General features: G+C 39.3%; 1 protein-coding gene across 5 annotated transcripts in view; it reads left to right on the top strand.

The window, feature by feature from the left end:
- Window positions 1-1,334: 1,334 nt before the first annotated feature.
- Window positions 1,335-15,271, top strand: part of NUP58 (nucleoporin 58) — a 39,373-nt gene continuing 25,436 nt past the window's right edge. For 4 of the 5 annotated variants that reach the window (XR_008429373.1, XM_053935451.1, XM_053935449.1 and 1 more), the window contains exons 1-9: window positions 1,335-1,592; window positions 5,234-5,373; window positions 6,666-6,704; window positions 8,133-8,285; window positions 9,336-9,470; window positions 9,985-10,095; window positions 12,556-12,580; window positions 13,026-13,091; window positions 13,858-14,032. Coding sequence is in view for 4 of the 5 variants with exons in the window: in XM_053935451.1 (XP_053791426.1) it covers window positions 1,483-1,592; window positions 5,234-5,373; window positions 6,666-6,704; window positions 8,133-8,285; window positions 9,336-9,470; window positions 9,985-10,095; window positions 12,556-12,580; window positions 13,026-13,091; window positions 13,858-14,032 (954 nt within the window). In the remaining variant the exon portion in view is untranslated. The remainder of the gene's footprint in view (window positions 1,593-5,233; window positions 5,374-6,665; window positions 6,705-8,132; window positions 8,286-9,335; window positions 9,471-9,984; window positions 10,096-12,555; window positions 12,581-13,025; window positions 13,092-13,857; window positions 14,033-15,271) is intronic. The other variant, XM_053935450.1, reaches the window with a different exon arrangement.

Genomic DNA, 15,271 nt, shown 5'->3' on the forward strand with positions numbered 1-15,271 from the left:
CACCCGACCTCCCACACACAGCACAACCTAAGAGGGACTAAATGGAGGGTGGGGCAAAGGGCAGACCCCGCGGCCAGGCTGTCGAAACCCTTGCAGAGGTGGGAATTCTGTGGTGCTTTCCTGTTGATAAGCCACACAGCAGCTGAAAACCAAGGGAGATAAAGGAAGATGTGCTGCTGTTGAATCAGCAACCGTGGTGAAATCACTCTCCTTGGACTAACACATGTTCCCATCATCTCAGACACTATCCTGAGATACCTGCCTGCCAAGGTACGACCACCCCTCACTGACTATGATGTATGACTGAAGTCACTCAATGTCCACCTAGACGTAAAGAAATAATATAACACTGAGTTAAGAATGAGAAGGTAGGGAAGACTCTGTCGTAACTTCTGGGATTGGTCGTTGGGCTGAACCACTCTTCTCCCCCATGGGGATGCCTAAGAACTGTACCCATGGGTCCCATGATGGTGAAAGGAATAAGATGAATGTGTCTTTACAAACGGACCATGTTAATCTGCTTGCACATAGGGCTAGGAACTTATAGATAGGGAAGTAACAGAAGAAAGTATTAGTTCTAGCAAATGTTATTAATCAACACAGACTGTTGTTCAGCCACGGGTGTGTTATATTCTTGAACCTAGAAAAAAGGAACAAAGAGTTAAATAGTTTCTTTTTCTTTCTTTATATAACAAAAGAGGGGTGCATATTAAACAGGGGCATAGAGTAGGTGTTTTGGGAAGCCCGTACCTTCCGAGTACCTCAGCCAGTGTGGAAAAAGGTGATTGGGAATTTAGGATAAAAAGGGGGCTGTGCCCCCCAACAATTTTAGACACCCCATGAAAAATGCCCCACAGCCTTTCCCTTTATTCTAATAAAATTACAGGACTCCTCTGTCTCCTCGTTTGACATAAACCTCTGGCATCTTGGATTAATTTTCCTAACAATGGGGTGAACAGTAGATGTGTGGGAAATGAGCCCTTCCCTAGTTAGCCTGGCCTCTGCTTCAGTCTGTTAGTCTTGCACATGAGGATATTCCTGGAAGACGGCTCTCTCTGTTGTCCCTGGAGGTGCTTAGTAGCCTCCACGTGCCTAAGCAGGGCCACTCTAGCAGTGTCCCTGCTGTTGAGATGGAAGCTCTCATATTTCACTCTGTGCCACGGGCGGCTCGCCCTGGTGCTGCCGGGCACAGGCTGGACGCGCCCATCCCGGCGCTCTCTCCCAGCGCAGCTCCCGCCCGTGGCTGTCGCTTTAAGGGCCGCCGGGCCGTCCCGTGGTGCACCGCGGCGGGCGCGCGGAGGGGAGCGTGGCCGGCGTCCGTCCGCGCGCTCGGTGCCGCCGCTCGCCCCGCAGGTGGCGGCGGGCGCGATGCGGGGCTGAGGGGCCGCGACCCCAGCACCGACCCGCTCGCCCACCGACCCGGCCCTCGCCGCCGGCTCCCGGCCCCGCTCTCCGGCTGTTGCCGCCGCTCCCGCCGCCGCCATGTCTACGGGCTTCTCCTTCGGCGCGGGCACCCTGGGCTCCACGGCGGCCGCCGGGGCAGGAGGAGGAGGAGCAGTCGGGGGATTTTCCTTCGGAACCGCCACGCCGAGGTAACGCGGCGCCCCCACTCCTCTCGGTTCGGTCGTGCCTGCAGCCCCCCGCGGCCTGAGGCTGCCGCGTGGGCCCGGGCCCAGCCTGGACCGGGGCCCCCGTGGTGCGGAGGGCGGGGGCGGCCCGTGCGGGTGTGAGTGAGCGAGTCACTGCCCCGGGCTCGGGTCTCGGCGCCTCGCCCGCGCCCGAAGGGGCCCGGGGCTCCGGCAGTCCCTGCCTCAGGGCCCTTGGTGCTCTGAGGGTGTCTGCCCCGAGCTCCCTTGCCTTGTTTTCTTCTGTGCCTGCAGCAGAGGCCTAGGGAGCGATCTGTTCGGCAGCTAATAATTAAGGGAATCGCTCTTCTTATTGTGCTTTGGTTTGGCTTTGGATGCCTCTCTCTACGGTTCAGCCTGCCGCTCTGGACGCAGGATGTGAATCAGATGTGTATCCAGGTTTCTCTCAAAAGTCAGCCCGCGTTTGTGTCCGCGGCGTGGAGCACGTTGATGCCAGAGCCCACATGTTCGGTGTCCAAAAGATGTTCTGTATATGTTTTAGAAGTTAGCTTCGACCTAACCATTTCTAACATAAATAACCTTGTATTTGGTGTATAACATCTTGGAGTAAAAGGAGAATTTTGTGCATGGGATGTACAGCAGGCTCTGTACTCTCAGCATTATGGTTTAGGTTTCACTGACTAACAGGTAAGTCTTGTTGGTGGTTTTTTTTTTTTCCGTTTTCTGTTTCTTTGCACACAACTGGACTAGCCAAGCCTCTTTATTCTGACCTGCTTGATGGTGTACCTCTGTTGAAGATCAAGGCTGTTTTGTCAGAGACTTTCCCAAATGTGATCAGAATTGATCACTGTAGTGTAAACTAAATGGACAGGGGCAGTTACTCAAGGGAGCTTCGCTTAAGGTGCTAGATTTGGAAATACCTGTTAGAAACGTCAGGAAATAGCATTGCGAGATGGAGAGAACAGAACATCTGGATCTGAAGGACATCTGTTTAATTCCTGGATTAAATAGCAGTATTGCTTTTTTGGGAGCCCACAGGACAGGGAGTAAGATTTCTGAGTTTGTTGTAATAATGTAAATGTTGTGGTTGTGATGGATTGATGACTTTCTTGTGTTATTTCTGCTTGGTTTTTACGCGCGGGGGGTTGTCTGGAAGTTTTGAGTTCTCTTGTGTTGGTGGTTTTTTTGATTTTTTTTTTTGTTTACTTAGTTTTTTAACTTCTACAGTAAAGCTTATGTAGACTCGATAAAGAGTTTTTGCTGTTTTGCTTCATGCCTTCTTAATGTAGGTTTCCTGTGATTCAAACAAGCAAGTTAAAATAATAATTCAAAACTATTCTTCTAAATGTATTGAAATAAGAAAAACTCTTTTGTCTTGTTGATCTGTACTTTTAAAAACTGCATATTGAACTTTATTGTTTTTGTTTGGTGGGGTTTTTTGGGTTCCACCTGGCTTTTTTATCTCTTAAAAAATGTAATAGGTGCTAAGTAATAGCAGTGTGGTACTTTGTATTTTTATTAATTTATTTATTTTTACAAGCAGGACCAGTTTTGAGGGCTGTTGGTCAAAGAATATCATAGAGGAGGGGGCCTTCTTACTGGTTCTTGAACATCCCTGTGAGATAATTTGCTTGAGAACATCTTTAAGACTGTTAGAAGAAGCTGTTCTTCTGAGCTAGGTCTAAAATGATATTGCCAGGTGTTGGGAGAAAAAGAATTTGATTGTCCAGTCCAAGCATAAATGTTAGGTGAACAAGGATCACATTCTGGTTGCTGAAAGTCTCTATGACATGCCAACCTATCTAATTCCTGCTTTGCACCAGCAGCTTTTCAGGTACTTGCACGCTTTTTTAGTTGGTGTTCTCTTATCATATGTTTTAGCCAGGTGCAGTGCTTCATTCTAGTTCTAAAATTAGAGTTCAGACATGACTTCAGTGACCTGAGCTCCTCTTCCTTCTGTCTGCATCCTTCTGGCCCATGCTTTCTCCTGCTGGTGAGAATGCTGCCGTTACTTTGTTCCTACATTTTGGATTCTTTCTACCTTGAAACAAAGCCCACTTCATTGTATTTGTGTTGGTTTGGGGTTTTTTTTGTCCTTCTGTAGTGCTAAATATCACTGTTTGTACCTTAGCTTTCTTCTACAGGAATACTGTAACACAAAAAAACTTTCACAGAAGAGTCATCTACTGGAAAAAAGACGAGATACATAAGCTCTTGACTAGTGAGAGAAGCACTAAGTTGTATGTTTAAGTTTTCAAGTGGTTGGGTTGTGGTGCTGCAGTTTGGTTTGTTGAAATTTTGGGAGTAAAGACAGCTGAAAGGCTCTGGATCCTGTGCAACAGTTAGTCAGTCTTTGTCCTTCTAAACTTCTTGGCCACTCTGCTTCCCAAATTACTGCCTAAAAAATAACCCACACCTAGTTCTGAACTTGCAGCCAGCTGGGCTTGCCATGATCAGTTTTATTGATAGTTCGAAAAGTTCTAATTCAAGAGCTAACTGTACCTTTTTCTGTAAGGATTTACTTTTGTGTTTGACTTGTTATTTTAGGAGTTGCCCTCATACAGAAGGAGAGAGGAGGTAAGAGAGAAATGAGAGAATATTGAACATCTGAAAGATAAAAGTCCTCGGTGAAGTCTAAATTTCATTTAATTTCAGTGTTGCTGTTGTACTTAAGCAAAATGTGTTTGTGAAACCTGAATCTTGTTTCTAAAAATGGGACCAGGAAATTACTGCAAATTACTCATCTGATCTTTCATCAATTAAGAACAAAATTTTTAAAACCACAGACTCCTCTAGGTGCTAGAAGCTGTAATTTCATTGGCTGGAGATAACCATGATTATTGTAGTCTCCTGTGTTCTGTACTAATTGTAAAGCTTGTTCTGTATTTGGCAAGAAATCTCTAAAATGTGTAGTCACCCAAAAGAAATATTAAAGCCTTCATTTTCCTCCTGATGACCAATCTGATTCTCTCTGTTCTTTCTCTTCCCCTTCATTTGTAGAAGTACATCTGGAAGTTGTTTTTCTGTAACTTTCTGACAGGTAGACAGAAAAATTACGGTAGGCATGTGGTTGGCACCTGCGCAAAATGATATCATTTTGGTTAGAAAATTAATTCATGTGTTTTGATTGTAAGAGAGAGTGAAGCTGTGCTGTTGATGTGAATGGTTCTGTGTCTCTGCTTATCACTTAAGAATGAAAGAAAGCAACACTGGTTGAAATTTCTGGTCAGAGATAACTAATTGGACTTGTAACCTGCTTTGAAAAGATCTTCATACGGATTTGTTACTGTCTTTGTGCTTCCTCTAGCATTTGTTATCTCATTTCAGTAGCACGGGGAGAACAAATGAGATATCTACCAGAGAAAAGTTTAAATTTCCAAGCGGTCTAGTAAGATCTATCAGCTCAGCAGCAGCTGTATAAATGTTGGAGTTAGTGTCAGGGAAGCAATGGGAGCTACAGAGCTGTGGAAGGAAAGGGGGAATTGCCTTCCTTCTTTCTGTTCAGTAGCAGTAAGTTTGGACTCTGTCCTGCCCACCTGGGTTGTTTGTGGGGAAGTGAATGATGGCATCAGAAAGAAATTGACATAAGGGGGGGAGTGTTTTCATTTTGAAATAAAATTACTGCTAACAGTCTTATTTCATAATAGCTCAACAGGAGGACTTAATTTTGGAACTCTGGGCTCCTCCACTGCTACAGCAACTACATCAGCTCCTTCATCGGGTTTTGGGAGTGGACTTTTTGGAACAAAATCAACCACTGGCTTTACACTAGGAAGCACCAGTACAGGTAGAAAAGAATTCTTGTACTGCAAGTTTTGGATTCAGCAGTGAAGATATAAATTATATTTACTCAAAAAACTGGGTCATACTAAAATGCTTACTCTTTTACAGTCGTTTATATAGCTCAGAATATTACTTACACAGTTCTATAAAAGTGCTTTGTTGAGTAGTTTGAAAGGTCATTCATTAAGAATTAAGTGGTACCAGTGCAGCAGAAACACAACTGCAATTACCAGAAAACTTCCTGGGCTATGTGTAAATTGTAGGCTGAATCCTGATGTGTTTTAGAAATCTTAACTCTTCATCCAGGATGCTCAAAATTGAGTTGAGATTGAGGTATATCTAGATTTTAAAACTTTGTGAGATTGTTTGCATTTGTAATGCAATACTTGTAATTCTACAGTAGTGAACATTTCTGAGTTTGTTGTTTGGGGATATTTAATGCCCTTTAATCCAAAGGAATTGAATATTTTCTTAGGTCTCTAATTCAGTCTGTGGACACACAGCTTCTTATAGCAGTAATGGAGTACAAAAGTATAAAGCTTTTCTGACAGGGTGGGTCTTTTTTCAGCTGTCAAGCAGACAAAAAAAAATTACTGCAACATTGCTAGATAAAGTGGTCTTTTTCTTCTTGTATGCTTATATAAGTATATGGGAAAAGTTCTAAGGACCAATCTACCAAAAAAAAATCAGCAATAGACTGAAAGCTTGTATTACTGTGGTTGCCTATATTGGGGTAATTTTATTTCAGTGATTCTTTTGATAATCTAATCAGATGGTATTTAAAATATGAAATGGCCTACACTGAGTCCGGAATAGTCCATTTAAATTACCATTGGGGCAGAAACCCTAAACCAAGACAGGATTTTAGAAGGACTTTAGACTCTATAATCCTTTACATTATACTGCAAATCTGCTGGTTTGCATGTTGATGTTATATACTACCATGTGGCTGAAAAAAAAATACATGATAGAATTACTAGTTTTCATCTTTTTTTGTTACTTTATTTGAAGTTTCAGATAATATACTGCTGTGTTAACATCAGCTTCACTGTTAGCAGCTTCTTACAAAGACAAGTTACATTTTTTGCAGTCAGTTGTGCTTTAATTTCTGCTGCTGGTGTTTACCAATACTGTTTTCTGTGTAAATGTATTATTTTTCAATACACTACAGAAAAAAAACTTGTGTAATAGTTGTCTCATAATGTTGCATTAGTTCAGGATTTTGTTTCATGTTTTTTACTGTCACAGCTTCTCTGTTACTGTTCTTACCCTGTTCATTTGTTCTCATTCTTAAAGCAGGAGCAGCAACAACTATTGCTACAGGACTGACATTAGGTAAGGACCTAAGTTGGATTTTAATGTTACACAGACAAAAAACCCCAAGAGTTAAATCTTTCTTGTAATGTATAGAGCTGGGGATCCTATGTGAGCTTTTTCCCCCTTGCTAATTGCTGTTTGCTTTGCAACCCAAATGTTAAGGCTGTAAATCAGAATGGAACCCTGAAGTTCTAGGCACTCGTTAAAGGATTATTCAATTCTTGTACAACAGTGACAGTCAAAAGTTGGACTTTGTAATTATGTTCCCCTAATGAGTTTCATCCTTCAACAGAGGGAAGGGAGATCTGTTACCAAAGAATTATTCATACAGAATCTCTTGGTCTAGTGAACCCTGTGTGAACATGTTTGTCTGGTAATTATCTCTTATAAGAGGATAAAGAGGGTTGAACTGGGAACAGACTTTGAGAATATTTTTTGTTTCTCTGATCCATCTGTGGTATTTTGTAGTTGTCATTAGAAACACAGGAGTATGTGGGTGGTTGTTGTTAGCTTGGTTTTGGTGTTTTTTTTCTTTTTAAACAGCAGCTGAGGTTAGAGGAGTAACTGAGTTTGATTATCACAAATGTTAAGAGTGGAGGTGCTACAAGACACAATGCAGACAAAGAACTTAGGAAGCCATAGTATGAATAAATAGGAAAAAATAGTTCTGAATAAAGAAGGAAATCAAAGGGGCAGAAAGGAGAAGGAGCAGCTAATCCAGAAGAGACTCTGTGATACATAATCATATGTTGAAGTCAATACTATGCAGATGAACATTAATTCTTTTCACTACCTGGATGAAATGATGTCATCCAAAACAGCAGTTACTGAGACTACAAAGTATGTTTGCTATTGTTGTTTGTGTATGTACGCACTCTTTTACTTTGGAATAGGGATTCTAGAATGTGGAGTGTGTTCTTACCATGAAAACAGCAGGAAGTAGGAATTGTTTTACTTCAAAAATGTTTAAAAGCAAACTTTGAGGGAGTAACATCTCAATGTATTTTTCTTGTTTTCAAATTGAAAGGATATGTGCATTCCTTTTGGTGTGCACATCTAATTGAGAATTTGTAGTCTGTATTTTGAGCAGTATTGTTTATAGCTCCATTTTCAATATTTTTGTCATCTACTAGATGCTTTTGGTGGAAGTAGGTTTGTTTTTTTTTTTTTAATACAGTTTTAGGATTGCTAGTAGATATAATTGCCAGTCCAGAATTAAAGCCTACTGGATCCCTAGGAATTCTGGAGCAAAAAATCCCTGTGCAGTTGATGTAAACCACTGAAATTCATTAGAAATTTCTGTGAGAATATTTTACTTCATGCAAGTGATCTTTTGTGTTGTGTCACTCATGATGGTTAAGTGAGATGCAGAAGAGGTGGTGAACTTAGCTTTCATTCTCAAACAGAATGTTTCAAGAGTGATAACTGGTTTTGGATTTCTTCTAGGCACACCTGCCACCACATCAGCAGCTACCACAGGCTTTAGTATAGGTTTCAACAAACCTGCAGGTTCAGCCACGCCATTTGCTTTACCTGTTACTTCTACCTCAGCGGGTGGCCTGTCATTATCATCTGCTCTTACATCAACTCCTGCAGCAGGTAGGAAAATGTTTAGGGGTTTGGGGCTATTTTTTGTTTGCTTGTTAACAATAAAACTTTATTGTATAACAGTTCACATCTTTTTCCTATTATTTATGTAATCTTGTGGTACATAACTAAAGGGTAAAAACCTTCATTTTTTACAAATAAAGTTCATTGAACTTCTCGAATTCTAAATTTGGGTACCCTAATACAGATAGAATTATAGTCAGAGGACCTAGTGATATAGACAGCATATAGTCCAAGTCATTAGAAGTGTAGCAAAGAGCTGATTTGTCATGTAAAATCATTTTTTTATTGTTAACATTACTGAAGATTGAAAGCTTCCTTCTTGTGCAGCTGCAGAGTTTGGAAAATGTTTACCTATTGCAGATGGCCTGAAAATGTTAACTAGCAGTGGAAATAATGTTTTTAAATGTTTTAAATTACTTCTTATATTGTCATACACCTGTCATCATATTTAACTCAGCTGAACTGCACCATGCATGATGGTGATTGAGACACTTATTTTTTAACTTTAGAAGTCTGCATTTGAGCTCAGCTGTCTTTGCCTTCTGTTCACTCTCCCTTTATGCCTATGGTCTTTCTCTACTCAATTCTTCCCTTTATTACTAAAAGTTGGGATGCTTAATTCCAGAGGGCAGCTCAAACCACCATGGAAATGTTATTGTATCATGTGTCTTGTGTAGATATTTTAATGTTAAAACATTGAAATTTCAGCGTTTTAATATAAAAATCAGTGTCACTTACTAGTTCAATTATGCTGTAAAATAAATTCTGTCCTAGGTTGTAGAATCTATAGTGTTCTGGGCAACTGCCAAAATTTTTGTGTAGTTGTAGGTAAATATGGACTAATTAGGGTTATGAGGTTGCAGAGCAAAATAACATGTAATTCAAAAGGCTATGGTTTTGTGTGAAAACTGCAGGAAATAAAACCACTTATTATCCAATTATGATAAAGATGCTGTTCAGACCTTTCAGTTATTTCAGATTGTCTGTGGATGTATTTGAAGGCAGTGTCTGCATGAATCTGGTTTCCTTTCTCTGCAGGAACTACTGGCTTTACATTAAATTTGGGTGGCACAACTGCTCCAACTACAACTGCTTCCACAGGCCTTTCCTTAGGAGGAGCCTTAGCAGGCTTAGGAGGTTCGCTTTTCCAGAATACAAGCACAGCAGCAACAGGTGAAAGTTATTTTAGTTTTTTTCTCCTGTCTCAAAACAATGACATTTAATGTGTGATTGTACAATGTAAGGTTTAGTTTATAAAAAATGTTAACACTGTGGAAGAGTAGTTTTTAACAGTGTTACAGTTAAGAAAAGTGTTGCTATCCTGGGACAGTAAAAATGAAATTGAAATAATCGGCTCCTTTCTTATTCTTAAATTCATTTTTACTTAACACTTTTTAAAAAATGAAAATACAAAGAAATCTTTGTCATTCCCATAATTGGCCCAAGGAAGTTGATCGTATATGGGGAGAGGGCAATGATCCATGACTATCTGTGGAGAAATGGAAAGCTCCCATTTTTTGTGAATTTTGGTCTGAATAAAATATTTAACTGTCAGTGTTGTCATCAGTGTCAGTCATGTCACTGTCATATCACAGCTTCCTTTTTCAGCTCTAGAGGATGAATTTGTGCTATGTTGTAGTCTTGATAACACTGCAAAAGGCAAAAATGCTGTTTGGATTTCTTGTAGGACTTGGGCAGAATGCTTTGGGTTTGTCTCTGGGGACAACTGCGGCTCCTTCAACTACTGCCAATGAAGGTCTTGGTGGCATTGATTTTAGCAGTTCTTCAGACAAAAAGAGTAAGTTTGTTTTAAATAAATCTGTTTTTTTAAATTGAGAGAATTATCAGAACACACTGCAGCAAAGACTATTTTATTGGGTTAGGAGTGTGGGATCAATGTTGACAACTTTGGACTTCCCTCTTTCAAAGGCATTTCAGTTGATTTCATTCTTAGGTATTGTGCTTGTGCAGAAGAACAAGATTGTGTTTGCAAATGTAATACCAATTAATTAATTTAAAAATACATATAAGCTTGAGAAACAGGATGTAAATCCTTGGGCTTATTGGGAGCGAAGACTGAGGGCTGCTTGCAGAGATGCCATCTCAAGTTTCTGCTCTATATCAGATTTGTCACTAGAGGGGGGAGCAGAGCTATGTTTAAGTAGTGTGTTGCAAGTATGAAGAGCGCTGGTTTGAAACTACTGTTGTCCAGCTGTAACAGATCTTAAACTGTTTGTTTTTTTTTTTTTTGAAAGCCTGCACAACTAAAGTGTCCTAATTATAGATGTTACTCTTCAAAACTGTTTCTGGTGGTGTGTAGTTTATATGATATGTTCTGTCCAGTTGTTAAAACCAGTTATAAAAACTTTACTTCTGTGATAGCTTTAAAGTACTTAAGTAAGGGAATATTGAGCATTGACATATGGACGCTTGTTAATTTGCCTTGCTTTTACTGAGGAATCTGTTAATTTAATCTCTTTATTTCATTCAGGACTGAAATTTTGAATTAGGTATGCCAATAGCTAAAAGAGAAGAAAATATATAAACTCCATGAAGCTAGCTTTAGAGAGTAGCATAATTTTGGAGAGAGAGTTCTTTCTTGTAAAAGAGAGGACATATTGACTGTCAAAACTGGAGTGCCCTGGATGATGTTGATTGTCTTCGGAATTTATTACTGAAACATGGGGTAATGAAAAGGCTCTGACACTTGGGGGATTTCCATTACTATAATATTGGGATATCACAACACTTCCATAACACAGAAGTATACTAAAATAAGGACCAGAGAACCACAGAGTCAAAATCAACTTTGGTAGTAGTGTTGTTTAGTTCACCTCTTAGGGTGGAAACTTAAATCAGTAACATTAATTCCCCTGTATGTTGTATAGTGGAATTGGGTGAGTTGGACTATTGCTATCAGGATGAGCAGAGATCCCCTAGCAAAGCAGTAGGAAATGTCAAAGGAGACTGTTTTTTGAGATTTTAATTCAAAAGTGTTTCCCTTAATGGCTGGTGCTGGCTTAAGCAGCCCTCATAAACATCCCCACCTGTGTGCTGCTACTTAGTTGTGTCAGTTCAGTCGTTTGTGCTACTATATGAGGAACTGCATTAAGGTTTGAGAGTGGTGGCTCCATGGTTTTGAGGGTTTTATTTCCCTTTTCCTCATGAAGAAAAGGAAGGAGATGATATGGCTATGAAAGAAAAGTGCCCTAGGAATCCCAGGACAAATAGGGACTAGCCTGTGTTCTCTCTTGTGAAACTAGTAATAAAAGTTTTTGCTTCTAACCATGTAGTATTTTTTAAAATATGGCTGCAGGGAATAAAAACCTGTCCTAATTTTGTGTAGTTCTTTTTTCCCCATTAGCAGAAGGCATAGGGAATGGTTGTGAGTGCAGTCTGTCTAAAGTACTGGGTAACAGTCTACCAACAGTTTAAATAGATGTTGCTTCTAAAAGTAGTACCTTCTGCTGGCAGGAGCACTGACTTGTGCAGATTCAAACGTCTGTGGTACTAGCATTAGCTGTGTAGCTGCTTTCTGCCTTTGTGGCACTGACAGGATGTGAATTACATTCAGCTGAAGAAGATGAAGCCTTTTTCTTGGGCTGAGTGAGTGTTCCTCCCAGCAGACTGCTGTGTGATGGAATGCAGTTACTGCCACAGCCATAACTAGAAATAGTTGTGCCCTGTGTTATGTATGATGCTGTTTTCAGCTCTGTTGTGTCACTCAGAGGTATTTGGCATCTTGATCCACAGATGTGCAGTTTAGAGTGTGTAGGTGGCAGGTAATCAGTAACATATTCAGTTCTGTAAAATCTCACTCACTTCTGGACTTAATGCAATAGCAGAATTCTTTGAGGAAGCTCAGTGGGCAAATGTTCATTGCCTTCATATCTGAGAGGAGACTCTTGAATGTTTTGTGGGTCAAAGTGAGTTGAGTTTGCATAAGCAGAAACAGATTTCTTATGCAACTGCAGCTGTTCATGTATTTGTAGTGACATGTATAGTGACACAAGAGGTTATTACTCATAGTGCCAGGAAGTTAGCACCTCAACTGTTGAACCATTGTTCCTGAAAATATAATTACCTCTGAAGGGGTCGTAAATTAAAACCCACTTTCTCTTACAGCTAGCCTAGTCTGTTCTGCTTATCATGGGAAATTAAGCAGATTGTAGTCATTAGTTCTTCCTTAAAATCTCATTAAGATTGTTTTGTTTGTTCTTCAAAACTTTATTTATGACCTACAGTTTTTATCTTCTAGGTGACAAAACGGGAACAAGACCAGAGTAAGTGTCAGATTTTCTTTGCATTCTATGTTGTAATAGAAAACAGCTAAACAAATATTTTTGCTTTTTTGCTGATTTGATATTGAAAAAAGATCTGCATAACCAACACTTGCCGTATAGGTAATTTAGTAATGTTTGGTCATGATTTTAAGCACTGCAATTCTTCCTTCAAATGCAATACCTACAGCTTATCTGGCACCTGCTTTAGACTGATCATCTGATCTGAAAAGTGGTTTCCGCAAACTTGTACAGTGCTTACACCACAGGCTTGAACCCTGGTATAGAATCTATGTGCATTAATCCAAGTCACTCCTAGTTGCAAGATTCATGCAGTGGGTGCAAAACTGTGTAATCACTCACCTAGATGTTTTAGTGATATTTACTAGTCATGCAAAAATGTTTGGCAGTATTGAAGGACCACCTAAACATTCATTGTCTCTTGTAGAGATAGCAAAGCACTGAAGGATGAAAATCTACCTCCAGTAATATGTCAAGATGTTGAAAATCTACAGTGAGTAGTGTTTTTTATTTATGATAGTTGTTTAGCTAAAGTATTGCATACTGTTGATGCTCTGTGACAAGAACATGTTCCTGCAGGCTGGATGAAGGATAAGTTATTAGCACAGTGCCTGTCAGCTTTGGGAACAGAATGGATGAGTAGTTCTAGTAGCTGAAGTCTTAGTATGGTTTTTTTTTCAGTCTCACTTTTTCATGCATTTATGCAAATGGGTCTGCCCAACAATAAGCTCTTACCCATCTCTCTCTTGAAGTATTAAGCCTGTTGCACATGCATAATGAATATTGAACCTTGTATCCATATTGCATGTGCATCATGGATCTTCTGTGGAATAGAGAATTATAAAATTCTCTATTCTATTTCAGGAAGGAAATGGTTTGTAGACTGGGCTGCATGCATTGTATTTGTGAGTTCAAAGTGTTAATTGCTTTTACACAGATGCTTATGTATTACTGTATAAATGTTCCATATATCTTAGTTTTCAGGGGTCAGCATAACCTTTTTAAACACTTGCTATTTAAAGTTGAGGAGTTTGGGGAAGGGGGATTGCTTTTGTTTTGGTTTGGTTATTTACAGTATTAGCATGCTAGGAGTTAAGCTAGTACTATGGCATACAATAATTTTATTGTTAAGTACTTGGTTTTGGAAAAATAAATTTAATAGCTATTTAAATAATGTGATCGAGAGGTAAACACGTGGGTACTTCAGGTTCATTATATTGTTTCTTTCCTCCTCACCCCCATTTTTTTACCTTCCCCAGGAAATTTGTGAAAGAACAAAAACAAGTTCAGGAAGAAATTAGTAGAATGTCCTCTAAAGCAATGCTTAAAGTACAAGAAGACATTAAAGCTTTGAAACAGCTTCTCTCTGTAGTTGCCAGTGGATTACAGAGAAACATTCTTAATATTGACAAGCTGAAAGTGGAAACTGCCCAGGTATAATTGAATATAACCTTTGTTATGTAGAGTTTGTATGCTGATTATTTCATATAGGATAGCTAGCCTTTTTTATCAGTAAAGTTAACGTGTGTTCCAAATAAACAGTTGTAAACAGAATGAAAAATTGAATCACTTCTATCTCTTTGAAGTTACTGGGGAAAACTGTAATCTGTGCTGTCAGTATTTTCAGATAAGTACAACAGCAGTAAAATTACTTCTATTCAGGAAAGCATTCCTACGTAGCAAAGGCAATAGAAGTGTGTGTCCACTTTAGTTCTGTTTCAGTTATATATTCAGCTGCTAGTGAAGACCCATTTGTAACAACTTGATGGACTCTGGCACAGCAAAAATACAAAGGTGTGTTCCTCTGATGGCTTTGGAGGAAGAAAATACCAAATTACCCCATAATGTTTCAGGGACCAAAATTTCTTGATTAGCACTCGTATTTATTTAGGGAACTTGAGTCACATCTCTGTCCACTAGTCTGTGTCTGAACTGTGCAGACAGTTGGAGCTCAAGTTTTGATGCAGATGCTTTTCAAGTTCTGTACCACCTTTTATTTCATCTAGTATGTCAAGGCTGCTTGCTATATAAATAAGTGATAATTTATTCTCAATAAATTATCAAAAAAAATCAAAAATTTGATGTTTTTCTTATTTTACTCTATAGGTGCACCTTTTCAACATTTTTCTGTGAAAACAAAAGCTTGTTAATGATATTTTTATATTTCTGTACATGAAGCAGTTGAGTATAATCACAAAACCACGCACTGAGAAATTCTTAATGGTAAAATTATTAGGAAGTATTAAGCAGAAGTGTATGCTGTAATTATCATGTATAATGTGATGATTTCCATAGAGGGGCATTTTTCTAAAGTAGTTCATATTTTTTAAAAAGTCAAAGTAATATTTTTTTTCTATTTTTTCTCTTTTAGGTGTGTTACTTCCTTGTACTTAACTATTGCTGTTTTCCCCCTCTACCCCTCAATAATTATAATACTACTGAAGTACAACAGAAAAATTGTCTCTGACAGTTTAGTGCAATATTTTCTCAACTTCTGAGCACCTAATGTGCTTTCAGTATGTGCTATCTTTTGTTCCATCCCCAAACTTCTGTTGGTATTTGCAGTTCTCCAACTTTCTGATAGTCAGTTCTTTGGGTAATTTCTGATCAAATTTTATCACAGTGTTAAATACGTGAAGAAAGTATTTTATGTGAGTGAAGAATAGAGTCCTA

This window comes from Vidua chalybeata, chromosome 2 (assembly GCF_026979565.1).
Source record: "Vidua chalybeata isolate OUT-0048 chromosome 2, bVidCha1 merged haplotype, whole genome shotgun sequence".
Classification (NCBI taxonomy): Eukaryota; Metazoa; Chordata; class Aves; order Passeriformes; family Viduidae; genus Vidua; species Vidua chalybeata.